The sequence below is a fragment of the Neodiprion virginianus genome, chromosome 6 (assembly GCF_021901495.1).
Source record: "Neodiprion virginianus isolate iyNeoVirg1 chromosome 6, iyNeoVirg1.1, whole genome shotgun sequence".
Lineage (NCBI taxonomy): Eukaryota > Metazoa > Arthropoda > Insecta > Hymenoptera > Diprionidae > Neodiprion > Neodiprion virginianus.
In genome coordinates this window covers 28,750,622-28,774,246 of record NC_060882.1, presented here as the reverse complement: position 1 = coordinate 28,774,246, position 23,625 = coordinate 28,750,622, and the positions used below count along the sequence as shown (strand labels likewise).

At 42.1% G+C, this 23,625-nt stretch overlaps 4 protein-coding genes across 5 annotated transcripts; all 4 read left to right on the top strand.

Moving 5' to 3' along the window:
- The first annotated feature begins 1,712 nt into the window (after window positions 1-1,712).
- On the top strand, window positions 1,713-6,609 carry LOC124307491 (nanos homolog 1). The gene is made up of 3 exons (XM_046769182.1): window positions 1,713-2,178; window positions 3,978-4,194; window positions 4,830-6,609. Exons 1-3 carry the CDS (start codon window positions 2,037-2,039, stop codon window positions 4,975-4,977), a joined length of 507 nt encoding a protein of 168 aa, XP_046625138.1. The 5' UTR covers window positions 1,713-2,036; the 3' UTR covers window positions 4,978-6,609.
- A 91-nt stretch (window positions 6,610-6,700) lies between these two features.
- On the top strand, window positions 6,701-14,210 carry LOC124307486 (uncharacterized). The gene is made up of 7 exons (XM_046769166.1): window positions 6,701-9,135; window positions 10,158-10,510; window positions 10,644-11,959; window positions 12,074-12,233; window positions 12,336-12,607; window positions 12,718-12,935; window positions 13,045-14,210. The coding sequence occupies exons 2-7, from the start codon at window positions 10,191-10,193 to the stop codon at window positions 13,162-13,164; spliced, it is 2,406 nt and encodes an 801-aa protein (XP_046625122.1). The 5' UTR covers window positions 6,701-9,135; window positions 10,158-10,190; the 3' UTR covers window positions 13,165-14,210.
- A 1,601-nt stretch (window positions 14,211-15,811) lies between these two features.
- LOC124307488 (phenoloxidase-activating factor 2-like) lies at window positions 15,812-18,893 on the top strand. Its single transcript, XM_046769174.1, has 6 exons — window positions 15,812-15,965; window positions 16,995-17,348; window positions 17,409-17,789; window positions 17,876-18,144; window positions 18,234-18,397; window positions 18,497-18,893. Exons 2-6 carry the CDS (start codon window positions 17,056-17,058, stop codon window positions 18,692-18,694), a joined length of 1,305 nt encoding a protein of 434 aa, XP_046625130.1. The 5' UTR covers window positions 15,812-15,965; window positions 16,995-17,055; the 3' UTR covers window positions 18,695-18,893.
- Window positions 18,894-19,585: 692 nt separating this feature from the next.
- On the top strand, window positions 19,586-22,287 carry LOC124307490 (phenoloxidase-activating factor 2-like). 2 transcript variants are annotated; one of them, XM_046769181.1, is made up of 5 exons: window positions 19,586-20,177; window positions 20,440-20,742; window positions 20,832-21,094; window positions 21,182-21,366; window positions 21,451-22,287. In XM_046769181.1, exons 1-5 carry the CDS (start codon window positions 19,954-19,956, stop codon window positions 21,655-21,657), a joined length of 1,182 nt encoding a protein of 393 aa, XP_046625137.1. In that variant the 5' UTR covers window positions 19,586-19,953; the 3' UTR covers window positions 21,658-22,287. The 2 variants fall into 2 exon arrangements, with proteins under 2 accessions (XP_046625137.1, XP_046625136.1); XM_046769180.1 differs by having other exon boundaries at window positions 19,590-20,177; window positions 20,437-20,742.
- Window positions 22,288-23,625: the final 1,338 nt, after the last annotated feature.

The following is a 23,625-nucleotide window of genomic DNA, read 5'->3' as shown; positions in this document are numbered from 1 at the left end:
TTGATAACGTGCATCTTTTTCACCTAGAGACTAGAACATTTGTTTGATCTAATCATCTAGAACTCGTTAGAAAGAAAGTGTGTCTCGTGTATACAACCAAATATATTTATCCAGGAAAAACCACCATAAAATGGAAGTATTTTAAGATTTTTACTGTTTATGAAAATATTTCACCATTCTATAACATTAATTTTCGTGTAATTAATCATGTTTTATCATTGGCATCGCTCGAGTTGGCTGATGATTTATGCGTAACGTATACCTGAAAATTTTCTTCCACTCGTAACATACATCTTTGTACCGAATTCAATCGCAGACTAACATATTCTTAGTTTTTTTAATTTATTTAGTTAAACGAGTATTATTATTGTCACACTCGATCATGTTCATCGAGGAACTTTGTTGCGTTGTAGTCGATAAAGTACCTAGATGTTGCTCATGCTTGTGAGAAACGGTTTTATACACGAGATCCAAAATGAGACATCGATATTGTTCAAGGGAGAATACACCGTACACCAAATGCATATAAGAATTCATGATATAAATTCAGTATAGCATGAAAAATACCGGATGTATTTTCGCGCAAATCAGAGTAGTAATCAATCCCAGCGAAAAAAATACAAGAATAAAAAAAGATAAACACCGAGCCTTCATACAGTTTCATACATATACTGACCTTACTTCATTTTAGTCTGATATTTCAAGATTCAAGAGCATGATATTAATAAATGGTAAAAATGTGTTAAAAAGTAGAAGGAAGAAGAAAAAATAGCTTGAATCGTACTCTTCAATTAAGAAATATCAATTATTAGCCAAAGTTAGGTTTTGCGTTTACTCTTAATTCTATCACACACGATATATTATATGTTTGACGTATAGTTATTTTAATAATTATTAGTAATTATAATTATTATTATTATTTTTGAAGTATATATTATTATAATCGTGGTAATTTTTAGATTAGAGAACAATATATTAGCGTATAGAAATTAAAGTATACATAAAAGTAAAATAAAATAAAATAAAATATATATATTGATAAAATATTGTTGAGATCGCGCCCAGAATAATGGAAGGAAGTGCATAAAATGCTGCGAATAAGTGAATGGAATTATAGGAGAGTTAAAACGTTAAAGGAAAAAAATATGGTGTAAAAGCAGCTTAGATGGCGATATGTAGCTAATCAGGCTGCTCGCAGAGAGCATTCCTTGGTTGAACAAAAAAACAGAAATATGAAAAACAATAAACACAAATATGAAAAAAAATCAGTAACTGTAAATGTTTGTAAACAAATTATGAAACATTATTTGTTCAGTGCCTACATATTTACACAGTAATAATAAACATGAAGATTAGTGATATCGTCTCGTTAATTTTTATTTTCATCGATTCAAGAAAATTTAATTAACACCATCGGTTTCCTTATATACGATCCTCGCAACTATTGCCCAGCTACGCCCCTGACGCGCCTACATCCTCCCCCCCCCCCCTGCCCCCCTCCGGGCCCGCTTCTCGGGGATTTGATACATCCGTCGGCAGGCCCGATTGACGAATCACGATCGAAAATTCAAAGGGTAGTTGCGTGCGCCTCGTGGGAATTTGCACGCCCTGTCTTCGCGTCCAATGACGAAACAGTATTCACAAAATTCAAACTACGGATCTGCCTCTTCCATGAGATTCTCATTTTATGTCTGTGAAACTTACCAGGGATGCACAAGAAAACGACAGTCGTCGACGTCTTCCAAGTGACCAGCGCCGCGTTTTTGGTGGCGGGGGGAAGGCGGGGAAGTCCTCAAATCTCAAGTGAGGCAACGCGCCCGCTCGAATCAGTTTCAACCGAGTTATCGCGCTGAGTGGTTGTGTCGCGGTTTGCGTCACCTCTCGGTGATTTTTCATTCTTTGTTTTTCGTTATAATCATTTTTTTTTCTCTTTATTTTAACCAATATATATATATATCTATCGTGTTTTACTCTACATTTCTAAGCACACGCATCGAGCACTTTTCGACCAAGTTGTTTTACATAATACCAGCATCATGAAGGTTCTGGTGCCTCAGCAACTACCCATGCCGAATGTGTCGAATTCCTTTTTTCCATTCAACCCCAGCCTGGAAGAGGAATTGAAGCGACTTTTCGCCGATTTCACTATCAGCCCCGATGTCTTCACGCAGCGTAATGGTAAGTAGAGACGCTTTCCGTTTCTTCGCTGACCGCTATTCAACAAGTATTACCTCGTCTAAATTTAATCCCGTGACAGCACTCGCGGTTCATTATCCTTTCCACATCGTATAGGTATGAGCTACGTGTGTATAAGTTTCGCATCTCACGATCAGTGAAATTTGAATTATGTGATAGCCTGGCAAGCGAGACGATTTTGAATTACCTGTTGAAATTTCACCCGTCGAAGAAAATCGTGATGTAATTTATCATCTGGTTCAGAGAGAAGCGCATTTCGCGATACAGTGGATTTTCTTTGGTGAAAACGTAATGAGATTTGCTGGTTATTCAGCAATTAATATGATGTTTTACCCTAGTGTTTTTTCCCCCGCAAATAGGTATGGAAATACGGGACTTAGGGGTTGCCGTGATCGATTTCAACGTTGACATATATATCTCCAAATATCGAAGTTCATGTATCTCAAAAGAGACAAAGGACTTGACAGCCCTATTCTATACCAATTTTGAACAAAAACATTCTAATACAACGAAATTGAAACCGGCAGCCAAACCTTTGACAACTTTTTTGAATTAGAAAGATGCAGTTTTATCATCATAATTCTATAGAAGTATTTGGGTTTCAACATGTTTCACAAAATTTTCATTTTTGGACTTCACAACCTTATTCGAACGAACAGTCGAACGTTTGGCTGAGAATTATGGCTGCTAGCTACAGCCTGGTTCCTATATGTTTCATTTGACGCATAAATAAAGAAATGTCATGGATTCTACAAAATCGCTATCGTAAATTCGTAGAATTCATGCCATTTCTTTATTTCTGCGTCAAATGAAAATTTATAAGAGTTTTTGTGTTCAGAATTGCGTATAGAATGGGTTTTTTAAACCCTTTTTGCGTTTGAGATACGTAGACTTCCATATTTGGAGATACGCCACGACGACGTCGAAATTGATCAGAGGACACCCCCATAAATCACCGTTGCAGAAAGTGCTGCAGTAACGCCTGACTTTTTAACACATTAATTAGCCAGAATCCAAGAGCTACGTGCGCATCATCACCATATGAAAATATGTAGCCTGTTGATCGGTACACCGCCCGAGAATTACGACTTACTTTGTTGCTCGTACAAAGGATAGTTCACCGCGCCGCGGCCTTCCCAAAATTCTTACCAGAGATGCCGCATTGTAATCGCAGGCATTAACTTATCGATCAATTGTAACGTTTTACAACTGTACCAAAGCAGTTGACGTATCGTTATGTTATTACGATTCCAGTATTCTTTATTTATTTATTTTTTTCTCACCATTCCACTGTTCATCGTTCGTATCATTAATATTTCATATTCGATTAGCTGAATCTAAATGAGTAGACGAGATGGAAACTGCGAGTGAGGAGGGTTTGTTTTATTCATTATATGTCGATGTATTTCTACGTAATCTTTACAGTGTTATCGCAGATAAGTACCTATTAAATCTTTTGACCCTTCGCTAACGAAGGATTCTGTCGAAATTGTTTGTTTGTACACCGACCGTCGGGTCTTCGAGGAGTGTTATTTACACAATAGATGACGTTAAAGATGCGACGAGGCATCGCGCTCCTATTAATTTGTCTGATCTAAACAAACCGCTGTTCTGTCGCGTCGCAGCAGAGAGCAAAAACAAAATTTTTTTTTACATTATCGATCCGGGTCTCACGTTACACGTAAATAGCACGTTGTTTTTATTAAACACGAGCCAAGCGTCTCCCTTGATCCCCCGACGAATTTTATATGTATTGGTTTTGCTTTTCCAACTGCGAAAAGATGTGATGGAGGAATTCAAGCACAACGGGCATGATTCTGAATACTGCCCGGAACTGGAGTCTGGTGCCGTGCCCACCCCAAATCCGCGCAGAAGGAAGAACAAGAAACCGCTGCCGACAGAATGCGTATTTTGCAAGAACAACGGGGAGGAAGCACATTACTATCGCGGTCATCTGCTGAAGGATGCCGACGGCCGAGTAAACTGCCCCATTTTAAGGTGAGAAATTGTCTAAAGTATTTTCAGGATATTTCATTACATGTTTTTCCGGCTCCATTCATGCGCTCAAAACAATCGCCGTCTTCGTCACAACGGATCGCCACTTTCTTCGAATTCCACGTCAACAGAACCACTCGTGCTCTTTGTTTGTACCTCGGTGTGCAGCGGGTCGCGCATTTTGTTGGAAGTCGCCGATATATGTACCTATACTATAATGGTCCTTACTTCTATTTACGCGACTTTCGGCAACCTTTCAGTAACGCGGCTCGACTGAAGTATGTTTACATACCGACGTACGCTCGTCTTGCTTATCGACGCGTTTATTATTCTGAGTTATTCGATCGCCTATCTCATAAGCTTCTTATTAACACGTCTCTAATGTTACCGAGGAAGCTTTGATGCAAAATTACGGTAATTATTCTCCCGCTAGAAATACAATTCACTCAACTTGCGTGCCTGATTAGTTTGCACGATCTCCCGAGTCGTTTTATCTTGCCGCAACTAACGATGAGTTTTTTCAGTGATGTTCACCCTTAACTTGACTCGTGACAAATAATTGTATCATCTCCTTGAAATGAATCTTTCTAACAATAAACTCCTTACACGATTCTAATTCTAATGTTTTGAACCGGCAGGGCTTACACGTGTCCGATATGCGGTGCGTGCGGGGACATTGCTCACACAATCAAGTATTGTCCATTGAACAAAAACCCGGAGGCAGTGGCGACAGTGAACGCGTTGAAAGTGTTGCGAAATTCGACTGGAAAACGCCGTTCGAAGTAGCTTCGAGATCCCCCAATCATCCGCATCACCGTCATCCTGAAGAACGAGTCGCGCTGCGCTGCCGTGTGAATACCTTCTTTCTGTTGGACCAGCGACTGCAGTATCCGCCTTATTTTTTTTTACCTCGAGCATGAACCAAAGATATTTTTCGAAGTCTATAGACTACCCTGAGACGCTGAGATAATCATTCGCAATCTTACAATCTCGTGAAACGCTCTTGCTTTGGCTTCAGCAAAAACGTTTCATGCCATGGTTTAGGATTTCGAACGAATTGCGAAAATCTCTGGACTCTGGGTGCGCCTTATTTCCCTTTCCGCCTATGAATAAAGTTCGAAATATACCTACGGTTGATTCCTGTAGTTATATTTTGTAACCTTGATTCATTCTGACTTCTTATTTATCTTCAGTAGTCATGGGTTGAGATAAATTTCGCTGGCATATCGTTTTCATTGTCACACTATTTTTAATCTTATTATTTTCACACGACAACGTCCGCGAAGCTGTAAATACGAACATACGAGTCCGATAGTCAAATCTGGGCTACGGCAAATACGTGAACAAAAAAAAAACTGCTTCGAAAATCATTCGAAACCAATCAGGTATCATCATCTTTTAAACGTTAAGATCAGTAGTTTTCGTTACGTTACTTTTCTATGCAAAATAGAAAGAACAAAATATCGAAGGTTTATTATGATGAATAGCTAAAGAACGCAACTATCTTTATGACATATAAGTAAGATTTTCTACATTTAAAAACATTTTTTTCCAACAACTGATCATGGTTTACAACATGACAAGAAAAGAGCGACAATCACGACGTTGTTTGATAATTTTTCAATACATACTACTTTCATTCTAATCATGATTTTACAATCTCCCCGTACTTACGCCATATGATTATAGGGCGGTAGGTTTTACGTAAATCGCGCGTACAGATCAGAACACATGCCTGTGCTTGCAGTCATAGTAAATCGAGAATCTTTCATATGTACACAACACCGCGCGCGATATTGCTGCTAAGTATCCATCAAAACATCATCCAAAAATACATAACCAGTTTTTTTTTTTCAAAAACTTGAACAGTATTCTACTCTCAAATTGGAAAAAACTCTGAAATAACCCAAGTTGAAGATAGAAAATAAAATAATCCCGACCTCTGTTTCAATCGTCTATTGCGCAAGCGGAGTAACGACGCGATTTGGTATTGTTCTTTTATTTATTATGTTATAATATTTATTATATATATATATATATTTATATATATATATTACTACCATTGAAATCGGGTTTAAAAATTCTCATTCCCAAATCGCCATTTCCTCGTTCCCACCACTAATCTTCCGCTGCCGTTCGAAAATATGGCCAATTTTCGAATCCCTTGCCCCATTTGCCCCCCCCCCCCCCCCCCTCCCCCCCCTGCCGCGACCCCTGATTTTATCAAGTGACGATTTTCTTTTGTGATTGAGTGAATTTTTTACTCTGATTTCATCCCTTAAATAATGTCAACTTGCGTCTTAGTCCGTGACGATTGATGCAGTCTGTAATGGGAAGGGTAAACGTGTTTTTTCTTTTCGTGTTTAAGCGGAATCGATAAATCAAAAGTATTGTATTGGTATGGGTGATATTTTTTCTGCGACTGCGACAACTATTCAAACTTAGAATCCGTTCGCAGTTTCTTTTTTTTTTTCTGTTGAGGACAATCTGAGACATTTCGTCTTGTGTTTTCTATTGTTTTCTTTTCTTTTTTTTTGTCTCGCTTTACGCTCCTTTGAAATTCTGACAGTTCGATGATGGCTTGAGTTTGGACTGTTTACATTTTTTCAAATAGATTGGCTGGCCTCTATTTCAAATGTATAAGCGGTCTTTATTCCGAGGTAACAAGTCGAAAGTTGATGTTTCACGGAATTCTTATTTCAAAGGAGACATTTCTTATCGTACGATACGTTATATTGAAACTATAAGGCGTTACATTTTTCCTCCCCAAAGACGCACATGGGGAGAATTTTTTTTAGTATATGTACCATATTGTTAAAAACATACTTTCCACTATTGTTTTTCGTAATCTTTATATGATATACGTATTCTGTTACATACCACGGAGCGATCCAATTTTGATCATACAAAAGCATAAAGATATTATTTTGTAGCGTTTTAGTATAAATAACGAGTAATGCGTGGTGCCGGTGATTCATTTGTGTAAAGAGGGTTGATTCTAATTGAAATAAATTTCGTTTATTTTTCCGAAAGATTTTGAAATACATGAGCAAAGTGATTTAAATATATGTAATTTTTTCTGTCGTATGAATCAGAGTAATCGGGATTAGATTATCCGATGACCGAAAATCATTTGGAAATTTCTGTAAAATTTGCGACCAACAAAATTGAATTTCATCGAAATTTCTATATGATTTTTCGCTATATCCGGACAGCGGATCTTCCCCTCTCGATAAAGATACTAGTCTCAAACATCTAGGATTGTGCTGCTGCATTGTACCGCAACCTGGTTCTAGCGACATTTTTTTCGTGGTCAATTTTTACAGGCTTGCTTTGCACCCTTTTGATGGTCGGAAGAGAGATTCTCGCAATCAGAATCAATGCTCTTGATAACAGTAATGTTATACCAAAGTCTGTACTTTTATGTACAGAAATAAATTGACAGATCTATGTATCGATTAGCGTCGACGTTTATCGTTTTAAAATGCACTTTTTGTGGTGGTCAATGTTGGATGCCCTAATTAGATATTAAGTGATGATTGTTGATGTTAATGAATACCAATGATATGTTTAATTACTCTTTGAAATGTTCCTACATAGTTTATAATTTTTGAGATAATGTGTTAGGTATTTAGGATCTCGTCTGACTACTTTTAGATGCTCAAACATAACAAACAAATGAGCAAGACGTTGGTCATAAGTAGCTGGGGGTACGACTAGACAGATATAACCGCAAGTATCGTTTTTCTTCCTGTCGATGATACAGTTACAAAAAATATTTTAATTTCATTTTTACACCCTAACTCACAGTCCGTTTATAATTTGCACATTTTACAAAATTGTACAAAAATTAATTTTCCATTCACAGCTGCTGACCGGATATTTATACAATAAAAAATAGCGGCTTCTGCACATAAAATTTTACGGTAATTCTCTTCGGCATTTTTTGAGGTGAGGTAAAATATTTCTCAACCTAGTTAAAATACAGACTGCTTAATTCTTTCAATTTTGGCCCGTTATAAAAGTTGGATAATTTTTTTTTCTGTTTCCGTTCTCTTTCTCTCTTTATTTTTGATTCATCCGTTCTCATAATTGCAATGCCGAATTTAATTTTTTTCTTTCTGCTTTGTACTCTGTCCCCCTGATTTACATACATTATTATATTGTTATAGTATTAATATTATTATTGTTTAGCCGTATGTCTTTTTGTGTGTGAAACTATATCACGACGATTGATATTTAATTAAAAGCATTTTGTCAAAATAACAATGAAAAAGAATAATAATTGTACATCATTTTCCCGTAACGATTGGTTGGATTCGCATCGTTGCCCTACTTAGCTGCGGCATAGGCGTCACACTGTCAGTCTTTTAACCCCTATCATAATACAATGTTGTTCAGTTTTTCCTCATCACGTACAATTCAGTGCCAATCATTAGATGTAAATGCTGTTTAAAAATACCACCGGTTCTACGAATTTTTATCACTCATTCTACTGATTAGAAACTGTCATTGCTATGCAGGCAAATTGCAAAGGAAGAGAACCTTAGATTTCGAATAGCCAAAATTATCGAATACGCAATATAATTATTTCAGCGAATACCTTACATTCTATAGTAATAACGAATCATTAGGAACGTGCGTCAAGATGTTTGTAGACGATGAGAGAATTGCATTTAGTTATTGTTTGAATGTTCACGCCTTTGTCCGCGATCCTGTATATCTGGCGATAAATCAATGCTGAATTATTGAAATAGCATATGCTGGCACGAAGCTAATACAACTGATAGGTAAAAACGTTGACCGTGCAACAGTCGAGCATGGAAACAGAACGTTGAAAGTTGGTCAATTCGGTATTCACTGATTTCGTGATCGTCGCTGACCTCAGATCAGCTGCCGTTTTTGCCTAGATTGTACGGGATATTTGGATAAAATAATATCTGGGTATGTTGCCTGATTTTACTACACTTGAAAATAATTATCATATTTATCGAAATGGTGATCATTCTTTGATTGAATGGAAGACTATAACTTATTATCATTCGAGGGTGGACAAAGTGTGTACAGAAGCTACACTACAATGAATACAGATCGGCTATGAATTCATTATCCATATGCTCGAAGAGTTACGTAACGATGATATGGAGATGCTTTTTATTTTACGCCAAACATACGTCAATAAAATTTATAAATGGCATAATATTTTTTCACTCCCTAAATATCACTACTATATCCTTTCGCGATGATATGCTGCACGCAATAGTCGCACAACTATGAATAAGTTGCATGGTTAGAGGAGTCCAGATGCTTCGATCTATCCCTTTCCGAATGATTATATTTTCTTGTATCGGTGACTATATAGGACTTACCCCGATCGCATTGACGTCAATCCGTTAACTCGATAATCGACAAAGAAATGCTTGCTAACAGATCGTTGCATTGTGAAATCGTAAACCCTACTTCACACTTGGTCATTATAAATAGCTAGAGTGTTTGTGAGTACCGGTCAGCTATGAGGTTATTGTTGCCACTACTGTAGAGTAGAATGTAGGTCAAATGCATTCACCTGCTTCACGCATCTCTCAGTTTTCCATTATTCGATTCACGGATTCGGTTTTTTGTTCGACCTCCAGAGCACGGTACCAAAAAACACCAAGGTACACCGTCCGGCTGCAATATTGTTTTTTGCTTCATTCGGCGTTTTGAATCTCGCTCCATCAAAATGTCATCTCTCCCGGCCTAACTCCATTCCTGGTGTGTCCCACTTAGACCCTTAGATTTCCGAGCGGACGACGCGCAGCTCCGCTGGATGGGCACAATTACGTGCTTCATATTAATGTCCGGATCGTGCGGAGCTGTCACAGTGTTAAGCGGTGCCATGCAGGCTCTCACATCGCGGTTAAACAGCGTCGACAACGTCCGGAAACATTGTCCTACCAGGCATAAAGGTTCGCGTCACATTTTAGAGACTGCAAACTCGCTTCTGGTCTCGGCGCATCATGGGAAACAGCGTGCAGTTTGCGCTGGTGGTGGCTGTTGGTGCTATTGCATTAACAGCGTCGAGTGCAACATGGGGACATTTTCTGCGACCTGGAAAGAACATCGTATGGCCTGGAGATCTCTCCATAGCTACCCCAGCTTCACCCGGCAGAGTCCCCCTCTTCTTGCTTCACATTTTGAAGCACAAACTGAATCCTCATAAGGTCCAGAAAGTCACAACAACTCCGATGTCACATTCCCAGTGCTTTTGCGTGCCTTATTATCTCTGCGATATGAACAATAACATCATCACTTCTGGAATTGGTGTGATCGACGTCAGGTAGCGTTACAACATTCGTTTACTTATTTTCTATTCTGCACATTTCTGAGAAGGTCACTCGGTGTCTCCGTCGAGAATGAGTCCTTTATTAATCTATACCCGTTGACGATACCGGTATAATGTCGTATTACAGATTTCGACCCTGCACTGGGGACTTGGAAGTGTGTTGCTACATGCCTAATCTCAATATGTCAACTCCTATGCCAATTCCAACCGCTACTCCTACTTTGATGCCAATGACAAGCATGCCGCCAACGATGGTGCCAACCATGCCACCAACCACGATGCCGACGATGATGCCTACTATGCCGCCAACGATGATGCCAACTATGCCACCAACCATGATGCCCACTATGCCACCAGCTACGATGCCAACTATGCCACCAACCATGATGCCAACTATGCCACCAGCTACGATGCCCACTATGCCGCCAACAACGATGCCTACTATGCCACCAACAACGATGCCTACTACGCTACCGACCATGGCTCCTGCAATGATGTCTACAGCGCCACCGACAATGCCGCCTACCCATCCGCCGACCATGATGCCGACCATGCCTCCTACCACGAGCGCTACCATGGCTCCCACTACGATGCCAACAGCGGTTCCAACAACGCCGCCTACCATGCCACCGACCATGACACCTGCAACAATGCCAACCATGGCACCATCAATGATGTCGACAATGACGCCTACATCGGCACCGATAACAGTATTCCCGACACCATCGCTCTCTTTGAATTGCTTATGCGTCGAGACGTATCAGTGCGATGCATCCGGTGTAATAATAATATCTGGTGCCGGTGTGATCGACCCTCGACGGCAGAATCAAAGACTCTGCCCAATCGCCACGCAGGTTTGCTGTCGAATTCCAACTTCTGTTGTTTTCCCAACATCGATGCCTGCGATGACGTCGATGTCGCCGGCAGTTCCCTCTAGCCAACTCTGCGTCTGCGTCAAAACGTGGCAATGCGACTTAATGGGGTACGTAATCGTCTCCGGAGCCGGAAACATCGACCCTCGATTTCCTATCGGTCGGTTCGGTCAGTTGGGCAGCGCTTGCTCAGCTACGGATGAAACATGCTGCAAAATACCAGCAAACGGTCAGGACTCGGCCGTTGGCTTTCCGTCAAACGGAATGCAGCCATACCCTTCCGGGGGCCTGGGGCCCATCCGGAACCCTGGCACGGATCGCGCCTGCATTTGCGTGAAGACTCTCCGGTGCGCGGACGGGTTCGTAGTCAGCCAGGACGGCGCGGGCATAATCGACCCCAGGTTCGGGATCTGCCCCATGCCCGACGACGTCTGCTGCCAGCTCCAGGGCATCGTCGGGGTCAAGGGTGTCGGCTTACCGTCGAACGGCAGACACACCCTTGTCGTCACTGCAGGTGGAACAGGTTCGAAATTTGATTCCTGCGGGATGAGGAGCAACGATTACAACGCGGGTAAGTTGTCAAGCGGATCGCGAAAGAATCCGTCGAACAAAAATCAAGTTCCGACTGGTTCTATCCAATATTGCAAGCCGGTATTTTGTCATCATTCAAGGATTCTCTGAGCAGGTGCCCAAAGGGCAGACGGACCCGGAGCGACGTTATTCGGCGAGTTTCCCTGGATGGTCGCACTCCTGGTTCGACAGACCAAGAACCCTCTGCTTTTCCAGTGCGGTGGATCCCTACTATCAACGAGGGCGGTTTTAACCGCCGCACATTGCGTCGCTGGGTAAGGGAGCACATCGTAGTAACAAAACCACAGGAAATTCGGAATCCGGAACATTATATACTCATCCGGCAGTTGGTAACTCTGTTTACTAAAAATCCCCAGACAAGAAGTGGGCCGGCTCGTGGTACGCGTCGGCGAGTGGGACACCAGGTCCAACAATGAACCGCTACCCTACCAAGAAGCTGGAGTCCAGACTATCCTGAAACACCCGCAATTCTACAGCGGTGGTCTTTACCACGATGTAGCCGTCCTGATACTAACTTCCGAAGTCAGCTACCAGACGAACGTTCGACCGATCTGTCTTCCCCAACAAGGAATGGCCATCACTCCGGGAGTCAGATGCTATGCAACCGGTTGGGGACGAAATTCCTTCGGTAAGAATGACCCGCACTAGACGAGGTGGATCTCATGCCGGAAGTATTTTAAAGACCCGCGGACTGGAAGATCGTTCGCTCGTTCCTAATTCATGCTATAATTTATCCAGGAGTCGAGGGACAGTATCAAGCTGTTCTGCGACAGGTCGACTTGCCGATCGTCGAACGATCCGATTGTCAAAACCGTCTACGATCGACAAGACTCGGCCAGTATTTCCAGTTGCATGGTAGCTTCATGTGCGCAGGCGGGGAACCGAGTAAGGACACCTGCACAGGCGACGGAGGAGGTCCCTTGGTGTGCCCAACTTCCACGGGAAGGTACTTCCAGGTGGGTACGGGCTACGTTTCGAACTAGCTGCGACGGCATCTTCCGTTCGTTTTTAACTAATCACATCTAATATTACGATTATTAAAATTTCCAACCTATATAATTACAGGTCGGCGTCGTTTCCTGGGGCATCGGTTGTGGGTCATCAACGACACCCGCTGTTTACGCCAGCGTTCCTCAGCACCGCCAATGGATCGATCAGCAGTTAGCTAATTATGGAGTACTGTGAGCAACGAATTATATATTACTACTACGCAGTTGGTGTCGTCGATTCGTAAAGTCCTATTTTCTCAAGCCTGCTGATGCACGCATTTTCACGTCTAGTCCTACGTAGGTTTATTTACTTATAAACGTGCGGTTTAGCTGCATTTATTATTCTGTTTTTACAACCGTCGTATTCTTAAGTTATAACGCGTAACTTAGCACCAACTTGCTTGACTTGGAAGGTTGTTATTTCGTTGGATTGAAATAATAATCGAGGTACATGATTCGTCCGTAGGAGATGAATGGTCACAAATCTATTTGTGAATTACCTAGAAACTAAAGTTCAATTCGTCGATATTATGCATTATTTATTATTACATACATCAATAGACGTGTGAAACTACCTGAGAATAAAGTTTGTCAGAAAATTATAATTCATTAGAGAAAGTGAATTTTTTGTAAACCGTGCATTCGACTTATCCAGGGCTAATCTATAAACGAGTAATTAAATTATTCGAAATAGCGAGGAATAATATTTTCAAGATTTCGAGACAGCCTCTCGCGGCGCAATCTCGTGTTGGTAAATTATAAATGCTGTTATTTGTTTGCCTTAATGAGCCATGAATCTGAAATATTCTTATTATCACACAGTTTCAATACGTGAATCATGAAGTGCACGCGTTAATTGCAGGCGGTAATCCGATGAATTTAGATATAGGTACAGTTACGAATTTTTATATAACTAGTACGTTTAACTCGTATACTTCCTGCGGCATTCAACCTCTGACTAATTACTACGGCTGAATCGAATCCCTGTTAGCCAAAGGCTGCAGGCAGGTAGAAGGTACGACCTAATTGTACAACGTTAACATTGGCACATAGAATGAGTCGTGATGCACAACAGCGTGACTAATACATCCATTATTGCCAATTATCGCACGGGAAAGAACGAACGGGCAAAGTTTGCTTAGCTTCGGACAATATTCCTGTTATACGCAGCGTGCCGACTAATCGAGGTACACATATAATAATTTCACTTATTCAGAGATTATTTTTCAATGCTGCATTCATATCGGCCAATGTGTGTGTGTGTATATATATACACTTCAATGTCGCACACAGCGTTCGTTCACCAGGTGACATGCGTATTCAAGGATAACGAGAATTTATCCAAATAGAATTTTCGGAATAATTTAATTACTTTGTTGTATTATCGACAAGGCCGCGGTCACCCTGGTCTGCGGATTTCGTATCTTACGTAAATGACAAAAAAAAAGTTTAATAAACGCACGATTAACGTATCAGTTGCACAAGACTTCGTTCTCTTTCAGCAGCGATGGTTATGGCCGAGACGATTGTCGATCGGATTGCTTTTCGGCTTCATGCAATCAGTACGTGCAATTATCTCACGCAATTACATCGCAGTTCATCGTTCAACCTCGATATTAATCGTGAAAAATAGTGATTTGAGCACCCGAGACAACCGCAGACAGAGTATTACACAGGGTATGAAATTATTTTTATCGAGGCGCACCTGAATGTTAAACCACACCTATGTATATACCTGTGCAGTGAATTCGTTCTCGTGCAAGATAAACTTTTTTTTTACGTTGCACCGGGAATTTAATGTTTAGATTATCATCGAATTGCCGGGTATAATAATATGTCTGAAGAAAATGAGACGAAGAGAACGACTCAGTCTGTCTGATGCGGTGATTAAATTGTTATATCACACGAATTACAACTAAGTCGTATAATGAGATGCATACTTCATGGTTCGAAAATATCCGGGGACTGTAGCGGCTATTAATCAATCAATCGATTACTAAATGAATCGAAGCAAATCGGGCTACACGTTCTAACTTCAAGAGATGATCGACGCTAACGACCTTGTTATTTGTACACGTCTATAATTACACTGCGATTAAATATCGAAGGAACTTTCCGAGGGAAAAAATATTATGCAGAAAGTTTACAAGCGTGGAAATAACGTCCTCGCATACGTAATAAAGAAATTTACGTAAGAGTGTAATAACCTCTGTCGATTCCCGTTATTAAAAATTGATCATCCGTCGCTGGCCTTTTTTCCTTAAGTTGCGTTTCACGCGAGCGTCGCGCATGATTCAAACGAGTACCTATAACGCATATCAAATTTTCAACTCATTAAATATTTAGAGTAAAAAGAAAGCGTTAAAAAAGAAAATTCCTGAAACACATCAACTGAGAAGTAATCTAAAAATAAAGTCTTTCACATTGATCAATAATTAATCGCACGAGACAAATTTTTTCCTTATTGGTCTCGGCTCGATTTGAATTAAGCATTGCTGTCGAGATTGAATAATTATTTAAACACCGTCAAACGAACAGCGCACAATCAGGAAAGATTTAGCGGTCATTGAATCGCAGTAACCAAATCTCCTGATCGGAAATAAAAGGAAGGATATAAATAAACGACTAAATGTAAGGAAAAGAAGAAAAAATAGTAGTTGCAGCAACGCTGCGAGAAGACTGATTCGTGAAAGTCGCAACGCACGAGGAATTCACCATGATAAATCCTGCGCAACGGACGGATGACGTCGCGACGGTGGTTTTACCGTGGTGGGAGAAAAGTCCGAGGTTCGAGGGGTATGGCGATACACAAACAACTCTGTGAGTGGTCTGCAGAATAGAGGGAGGAAAGACCGGTCTACCGAGGTTTACGGTTCGGCGACGTCGGTTCGAAATAAGTCACCAAACATCGGCCGATCGCTCAAGTTGTGCTTCGGACGATACTTCATAGTAGTGAATTCGCAGTTTTGCCGATATACACAAATAACGATTATTGCGGTGAGTAATAAATTTATATAACAAGGTGTGCGTGTTGCATAAAAAATTTCCCGATTGCCTCGATAAATTTCAACGACGATTATTTTTTTTTTTTTTTCATTCGACAAAAAAAGAATCGAATATAAATTGGTGAAAGAGACGTAGAGAAAAAAATTAAAAATTACTACAACAATTGGAGTATTGATATGTACTGAAAATTTGCGAAAAGCAGGAAAAAAAGGAATATGTACTGAATATAATATAATCGGTTTCGGTAAAATTTCGCCACACCAAGGTTATAATTGTTTTCACTTGCAAAATGCAAGTTGTCGGTATCTCTATAACTTACTGACGATATTACAGAGCGAATAATCTAAGCAAGAAGCACGAGTTTTACCGTTTATGAATTACAGAAGCTGGTTCAATAGATTTTTATTTACATCGCAGTGGAAGAAAATTAATAAGTAAATGACAACTAGGTGATAATACTTTGAGTAGACGGTGAAAAAACGTATATAAAAAGAATTTACTAGTGAATGAGGAGGCGCTTTCGACTTTCGAAAAACAAAAATAATTCAAGTCATTTTTCTTTATCGCGATAATACCTGGAAATGAGAATGATTTATTTAATACTCGTGTAGCAAAATAAAATCTAATTGTTTCACGAACGAAACCTTAACGAATATCTCTGGAAGGACTATATAAATCTATCCTTGACGTCGTTCGCGGCGCGCTGAATATGTATGCATATTTAAACGCAGCTATTAGCCTAGGTATATAGTGTGTGATTCTAGTGATAATTTTTACGAAATATATAAATACCTGTAGAAGATTTTCAATATATAGAGAAACACAACGATAGGGACAGAGCGGTCGTCTGTCTACGCACTATTTTTATATACATAGACCGACCTTGCTACCTGCATACGCGAGTCAAGGACAAATATACATGACGTCCATTTGGTACGAAAACCGGTGTTGAAATAGGAAAAGGGGGAGCGAGAGGGAGAGAGGGAGAGACCAAGAATACAATTATAACATATTCAACAGGTTTGATCGCGAACGCAGTGTCTGTTCGTCAACGAGGTACCAAGGATCACCAAAGTCAAGGATGCAGTACTTGGGATGGCTTGTCACGGTTCTGGGACTGCTGGATTTGGGCGTCGCGACGCCCAACGGATGGCGGGAAAAGCGTCAGAACGGTGTAAACTCGGCGGTCGAGAATTGCCGGAGGATTTTCAACGCCGCGTGCGACTCGTTGAACATTCCGTCTACGTCGACGCCGCCTCCCCTGAACACGGCGTTGCCTAAAGTCCAGGTATCGGACTGTCAATGCGTGTTGTACAACCTCTGCTCGAGCGAGAGCGTCTCCAATTCGGACGGATCGTTCGTGATCGACAAAAGGTCAGTACCGGATTCCCGATGGTAGAAAGTTCGTTTTAACGGCAACTTCCGTTTCCCCAGGCTCGGCGAGACCTGCTCAGGCACCCTGGACGTCTGCTGCCCGAAGTCGTCTATCCTGAATCGCCCGATTGACAGAGCGACGCAGGCGCCGACGATGATGACGACGCCGACGCCGCGTCCGACGGCGACGCAGAAGCCGTTACCGACGCCGGGGCCACTGCAGCCCAACGTCCCGGTAAGGTCGGGCTGCGGATACCGCAATCCCCAGGGAGTCACCGTCAGGATAACCGGTAGCGACAACGAGGCCCAGTTTGCCGAGTTCCCCTGGATGGTAGCCGTCCTCACCAAACCGCCTCCAGGCACCGAACAGAGCGGCTACATCTGCGGCGGCTCGTTGATCCACCCCCGGGCTGTCCTGACCGCCGCCCACACAATCGAGGGGTGAGTAATAAGCTCGCAAAACCGTCCCTGCAGGGCGTTGGCGGTGGTTGGGTATCAACTCGAGTTGATGATTGTTTTGCCCGCAGGAAGAGCGCCGAGGAACTGGTGGTCAGAGCCGGAGATTGGGACTCGCTGAGCCGAACCGAGCCAATTCCGCACCAGCAGCTGGAGGTGGAGGCTGTCATTCTCCACGAGAACTTCAACACCGATAATCTTCACAACGACTTTGCGGTTCTGATCCTCAAGACGCCGTTCGTCATCACGCCGAGTGTAAACACGGTCTGCCTGCCTCGGGAGAACGACGTCTTTGAAGCTGTCAGGTGCACGGCCACTGGATGGGGCAAAAACACCTTCGGTCAGCGACTTGTCTTTACTCGCCCTTCGATCCTCGAAGCAGCGCGATAATGGAATAATTTGTTTTTCTTTTTCCGGGACCCAACGCAGAAGCAGTGGGCCGATTCCAGGCTGTTCTTAAGAAAATCGAGCTTCCCGTGGTACCGCACACACCTTGTCAAACTAACTTGCGACGCACCAGACTTGGAAACGCTTTCATTCTCGATCAGAGTTTCATATGTGCCGGCGGAGAGGCTGGACAGGACACTTGCACGGTTAGAACCCTGAATTCAAAGAGTAGAATGTTTTTCCGTCTCCACTAACACACCAGGTTTTTTAAATTATCCAACTAACGATTGATTTGATTGCCACAGGGTGACGGTGGCAGTCCGTTGGTCTGCCCTTCGAAGAATGCTCAGGACCGATACGTTCAGGCTGGTATCGTGGCCTGGGGAATCGGTTGCGGTGCCGATCGAACACCTGGCGTCTACGCTAGCGTAAGTAAGGCTCGTCGATGGATCGACGGCAAAATGGCTCAGTACAACCTTGACACGTCTTCGTACCTGGCGTGATGATCGTCAAACAGAAGACATTTCTGCAGACTGCTATAAACCGTGCTGGCGATGGAGGGAAACTTTTTTCTGAATGTATTTGCTTTTTTATTTTCACATCTTTCGTGAATAGCGACAAGTGTAAACTCGTTTACTCTACACATGACCAAGATACAGTGTGTTCTGTGTGCGAATGAAATAACAACTATTTACATAATCATTGTGTGCGCATGTTTTAATGATGACCCCTAAACTTATTATCTCAGCTAAGAATCTATACTATAAATGCTGGCGTGTGTGCGTGTTGAGCTCACAATTCCGAGAACAGATAGGTAGCTTGGAACATTCGTGTGTATGAATAGCCACAACGCAGCAGCATAATGATATTGCAGTTCAAAGTACAGAAACACATTACAGTAGAACCTCGATTATCAGAACTAATTGGGAGCGAGTCTAGTTTGGATAGTCAAAAATTCGGATAGCCGAAATTCATTTTTCATCTTCAGGTATAATAATACATATATAACATAAATTTAAATCGACAAACAGTCCGTATTAGACATCAAAACAACCTTTCGAACCCCTTTCAAACATCGAACGATCATTTTATTACTTTGGTCTTATACCGTCGTCTATTGTCAATTGACGAACGGCTGCTTCAAATTTTTCAGCGAGCAACAATGTATATTTCGCATCAAAAATGTATTTTTTTACCCAGCGTTCGGATAAATCAACACATCGTTCGGATAATCGAGGGTCTACTGTAATTGGTAGATAATGATGACTTCGCTTCACGGTCTAGCGCGCAACGCTCTGTATACGATCCCCAATTCTGCTTTGTTCGATCATCTATGTGGGGGGGGGTATCGCTGTTGATGACGAGTTGTAAATCCCATCGGCATACATTTTGTTGCGTTCGTTTGTGGGCGGCACGATCGGTCGGCTGTAGATGAAAGTCGTATGTATGACGAAATCCTGCACGGAGAGCACATATTTGCATCGCGAAAAGAAATCGAAATGAATCAACGACGAGGATCATGGGTTTCTACCTTGTAGACGGAATGTAAGGAACAGTACTTCTGAAAACTCCAAATGTGAATCCCCTACTCCAGAGAACGCCTGCCGTTCTCCCGCTGTGTTAATAATCTATTTGAGATAGCGATTTCACAAACGACCGTGGCGCTGGCTACGCGACCGCTTTCCAGTGTCCGAAAGAACAGTTAAACCAGTTCATTCCGTCCCTTGAGGTAAACGGTAACCCACTGTGGACAATCGGTGACATGGGGAGTGCAGTGCTCAGCTTCGTTGTCCTGGCGTTGACTGGGTCCTTTTCTTCGGCGGATGTTTTGCGACCGTCATGGCCTACCAACAAGACACTGATAAAGACACGAGCAGTAGCCTCCTCCGCATCCGCGTCATGCGTTTGCGTGCCATATTATCTCTGCAATTCGGAAAATATCGTCATCACTAATGGGGAGGGTGAAATTGACATCCGGCATGCACGGTAAGCGATTCACCGTACAGATACTGCACTCATAGCACACCGGAATGTTGCCAATGTTGACTTCGTAATTGCCGTTTACCTTTTGCGACAATTATACATTACTTACTTTAACAGTTTAGGTACGTCATTTCGAGCAATATACCTTTGATCTGACGTGCAGTTAGATGAGACAGTCCATCGCTAACAGGGCGTGTTGCGTATGTTCGTTTCATCATGGTTGTTAACCTAGGGCAATTACCAATCGCTTCTCATCCTAAAGAAGTAGGTCTGAGAAGGTGATTACGATGTGTGAAGACTACTTGGAAGTCTGCTGCATGCTTCCTAAGCAGCCGAACGAGACCAGCACGTGTGGACTTCGTCAGTCTCACAGTCTTGAACCGTTCGTACCTCGACTGGACCAGGAAGAAGTTCAATCCGGAGAATTCCCATGGATGGTAACCATATTTCGGGCGAGAAAAGTCGAGCGGAACAACAAGACCAAGGAGGTCAAGGTGTACCAGTGCCAAGGAACGCTCATTCATGACAGCGCAGTACTGACCGCGGCCCAATGCGTCTACGACACAGAGTAAGAGATTTGTAATTCCGGGTTCTATCTTGCAGACCTGAAGCAAAAAACGAGACAAGAGTAATTACAGGGTAATTTGTTTTCCGCAGAAACGCGTCCGAGCCTCTTTGGATCCGAGTCGGACAAACGGACACCATGCTGACTCCGGAGGAGGATCCGTACCAGGAGCGTGAGGTGCGCAATACCGTTCTCCACAAGAACTACAACCCGCACAAACTTTTCAAAAACATTGCCCTGTTGTTTTTGAAGACCCCAGTGACCATCAACCGGCGGGTCAACATCGCCTGCTTGGCGGATCGCACCGACAACATTGACGAGAAGAATTGCTTGGTGATCGGATGGGATAAATTTTGTAAGAGTTTAGAAGACGAGGTGTTTACCTAGTGCATGGAATAGAAACCAGTTGCACAAACCTTGAAACTTTGCACCGTTTTTATAGTGGCTCCAGAGGACGTCCACTTCCAACGTAGTCAGACCAACATGCTGAGGAAACGAGTCGAACCCTACGTCGAATCATCGACTTGCATCACAGCTTTGCGTAAAACTCCGCTTGGCAAAAGGTTCAGACTTGACAATAGTTCGGTTTGCGCCGGTGGTCGATCTGCGAGAAAGAATTTCTGTTCGGTAAGGCAATTTTTGCGATTCCACTCCCTGTCTCATTGGCTTTGAGCGCGATTTGTTCTATTTGCAACCTTGTCGCGATTCCAGCGTGAAATTGGCGCACCGTTGGCTTGTCCTTTAAAGAGCGATCCTAATCGGTTCGTTCAGTTGGGTATCGGCTCGTGGTGCATCAGCTCCGGCAACTTCCAGACGCCCAACATTTTTGCAAGTATTTATGAACTGCGGAGGTGGATCGACGGCGAAATGAAGAAAGCAAATCTTGGCACTTGGGGATACAAAGCGCCTGAACTTTGAAGAATCTCTGATCTCCTCAACGGAATCGCATCATTAGATTTTATATTACTTGCTAAATTAATTTTCAACCATTTAAGTCAAGACTCTCCTGTCATACGATCATTAATCTAAATATAAATCACGTTCGATTTTAGTACGCCCAGAGCGTAAAAACGCGTTTAGAAAAAAAAACATTATTTTTCTTACCTCTTAGAGTCGCTTCCACGAGGGCCTGAATACAGACAACCGGACATTCGGTTTTGTAAAGTAGGAATAATTCGAATAATCGTTTTTATGACTGTTAACTTGAGCTTTTGTTTTGATTGACTAGGCTCATGACTCTTCTATACACGATCTCGTACGAAAAGTAGTGAGTTCAAGTGTTGTTTAAATTGTTTTTTTCAATTGCTAATCGGTCAAAGGGGTTGACCTCGCAAGTATATATTTCAGACACAAAAAGACCGTGAGGCAATATCGGTGTAAGGTCACCTGAAACGCCATTCCACTGTCTCCAGCACGGCCATATACAGTAATTCCAGAAAATTGTTAAATATCATTAATTTATACAAGATTAAGTCACGGCGTTCATCCGCTCGATGATGTACAAAACAGCGGCAAATAGTCAATATTATAAGTCAAATAGTAGGCAAACTTGATTTCTCTTTTACCCAGTGTTCATTAGCCTTTTCCTTTTCATATCTCTCACTCTCTCTCTCTCGCTCACGCATTATTATTTCTTATTTTTCGAGATAAACAAATTTAGAATGAGCTGTCCTTAACACCGAATCGTCAAGGACGTAAAAGAACTACAAAGCGTTGGCCAAAAACGCGAATCATAGATGTATGAGTGTATATTTTCCAACTTCATCGTAGGCAACAAGTATACGATACCTAATACGCGCATTGTATCACGTCGATTGGTGCAGGTGTGCAAGGTATTTCGAGAATCCGACCCTGGATTTTTCTTCGAATCGTTGAAAGACTTATCCCGTACGATTAACGACTTCTCGCGATGTATAAAAACGCTATTCGAAGCTTATACGTTACGTTTAAATTGACAAGGTGAGACCGCTAACTATACCTTGTAGCGGGCATAATAATTCATTCCAAAGTATAATATAAACTTCGTTCAAGTTTCTCGAAGTGCTGGAAGACGGACGCGGACGCGGTGCCGATATCGTTATCGAATCAATTACTCACTAGACGTTGAACGTTTTCACTCGTCACACGAAACTCACAAAATATCGAGAAAGAGAGACAGTCACGCTGGGAAACCGATGTACGGTAGAATGGGAGATTAGGCAGAATACCTATGTAAAAACCATGTTTACGTTGCACGTCCGTTAGTTCCGAAAATTCGTTAACAGCGCCAGTGCTCGGTTCTGATTTAATAACACGGGTATGATTGGGACCGAAGAGGAGAAGCCTGGATTTTAACCAGCGATTCACCACATTTGTGAGTACATTATTATACGTAGATACCTACATGTGTATATTATGTAGATTTCGTAGTACAGTGTGAAAATCGTGCGGGTCAATAAACTCCGAAGCCAGAGAAGGTAATGGTGAATCCCGGCCGACTGGCTATTCCGTCTTTTGTACAATAATAGGGCGCATGTGGTATTCAACGACAAAATGTTGATGGCGTAACTTTTACACGCGATGCGAAGAGTGAGACGCGGAACGATTTACGAAACAATGGGAAACCGTGAACGACCTTAAGAAGGATGTCGCGGTCTATTGTCACGGTGAAAGGTGGTCGGGGAGTCACCGAGCAGCGTGAAAATAAAGCTTATTTTTATTAGAAATTTAGTGATTCAAGGGAAAGAAGACCGACGGACGTAGGAACTTGTTGTTTACAAATAATCGTGCAAATATTTTCACCACGGTTACTTTTCCACGAAGCGCGGTTATCTCCGCACACTTACGCGTTCAAGAAGATCGCGAGAGAAATAAAAATTTACAACGCAAGGCTACGGATCAAATCGT

Bases quoted from the DNA above. Each gene is read 5' to 3' on its own strand.
- LOC124307491 (XM_046769182.1), top strand. From the start codon at position 2,037: ATGAAGGTTCTGGTGCCTCAGCAACTACCCATGCCGAATGTGTCGAAT. The intron at 2,179-3,977 runs GTAAGTAGAGAC...AACTGCGAAAAG, and splicing joins TGTCTTCACGCAGCGTAATG to ATGTGATGGAGGAATTCAAG. The intron at 4,195-4,829 runs GTGAGAAATTGT...TTGAACCGGCAG, and splicing joins GTAAACTGCCCCATTTTAAG to GGCTTACACGTGTCCGATAT.
- LOC124307490 (XM_046769180.1), top strand. From the start codon at position 19,954: ATGGGGAGTGCAGTGCTCAGCTTCGTTGTCCTGGCGTTGACTGGGTCC. The intron at 20,743-20,831 runs GTAAGAGATTTG...TGTTTTCCGCAG, and splicing joins CAATGCGTCTACGACACAGA to AAACGCGTCCGAGCCTCTTT. The intron at 21,095-21,181 runs GTAAGAGTTTAG...CCGTTTTTATAG, and splicing joins GATCGGATGGGATAAATTTT to TGGCTCCAGAGGACGTCCAC.
- LOC124307486 (XM_046769166.1), top strand. From the start codon at position 10,191: ATGGGAAACAGCGTGCAGTTTGCGCTGGTGGTGGCTGTTGGTGCTATT. The intron at 12,234-12,335 runs GTAAGGGAGCAC...AAAAATCCCCAG, and splicing joins GCCGCACATTGCGTCGCTGG to ACAAGAAGTGGGCCGGCTCG. The intron at 12,608-12,717 runs GTAAGAATGACC...TAATTTATCCAG, and splicing joins TTGGGGACGAAATTCCTTCG to GAGTCGAGGGACAGTATCAA.
- LOC124307488 (XM_046769174.1), top strand. From the start codon at position 17,056: ATGCAGTACTTGGGATGGCTTGTCACGGTTCTGGGACTGCTGGATTTG. The intron at 17,790-17,875 runs GTGAGTAATAAG...TTTTGCCCGCAG, and splicing joins GCCGCCCACACAATCGAGGG to GAAGAGCGCCGAGGAACTGG. The intron at 18,398-18,496 runs GTTAGAACCCTG...TGATTGCCACAG, and splicing joins CTGGACAGGACACTTGCACG to GGTGACGGTGGCAGTCCGTT.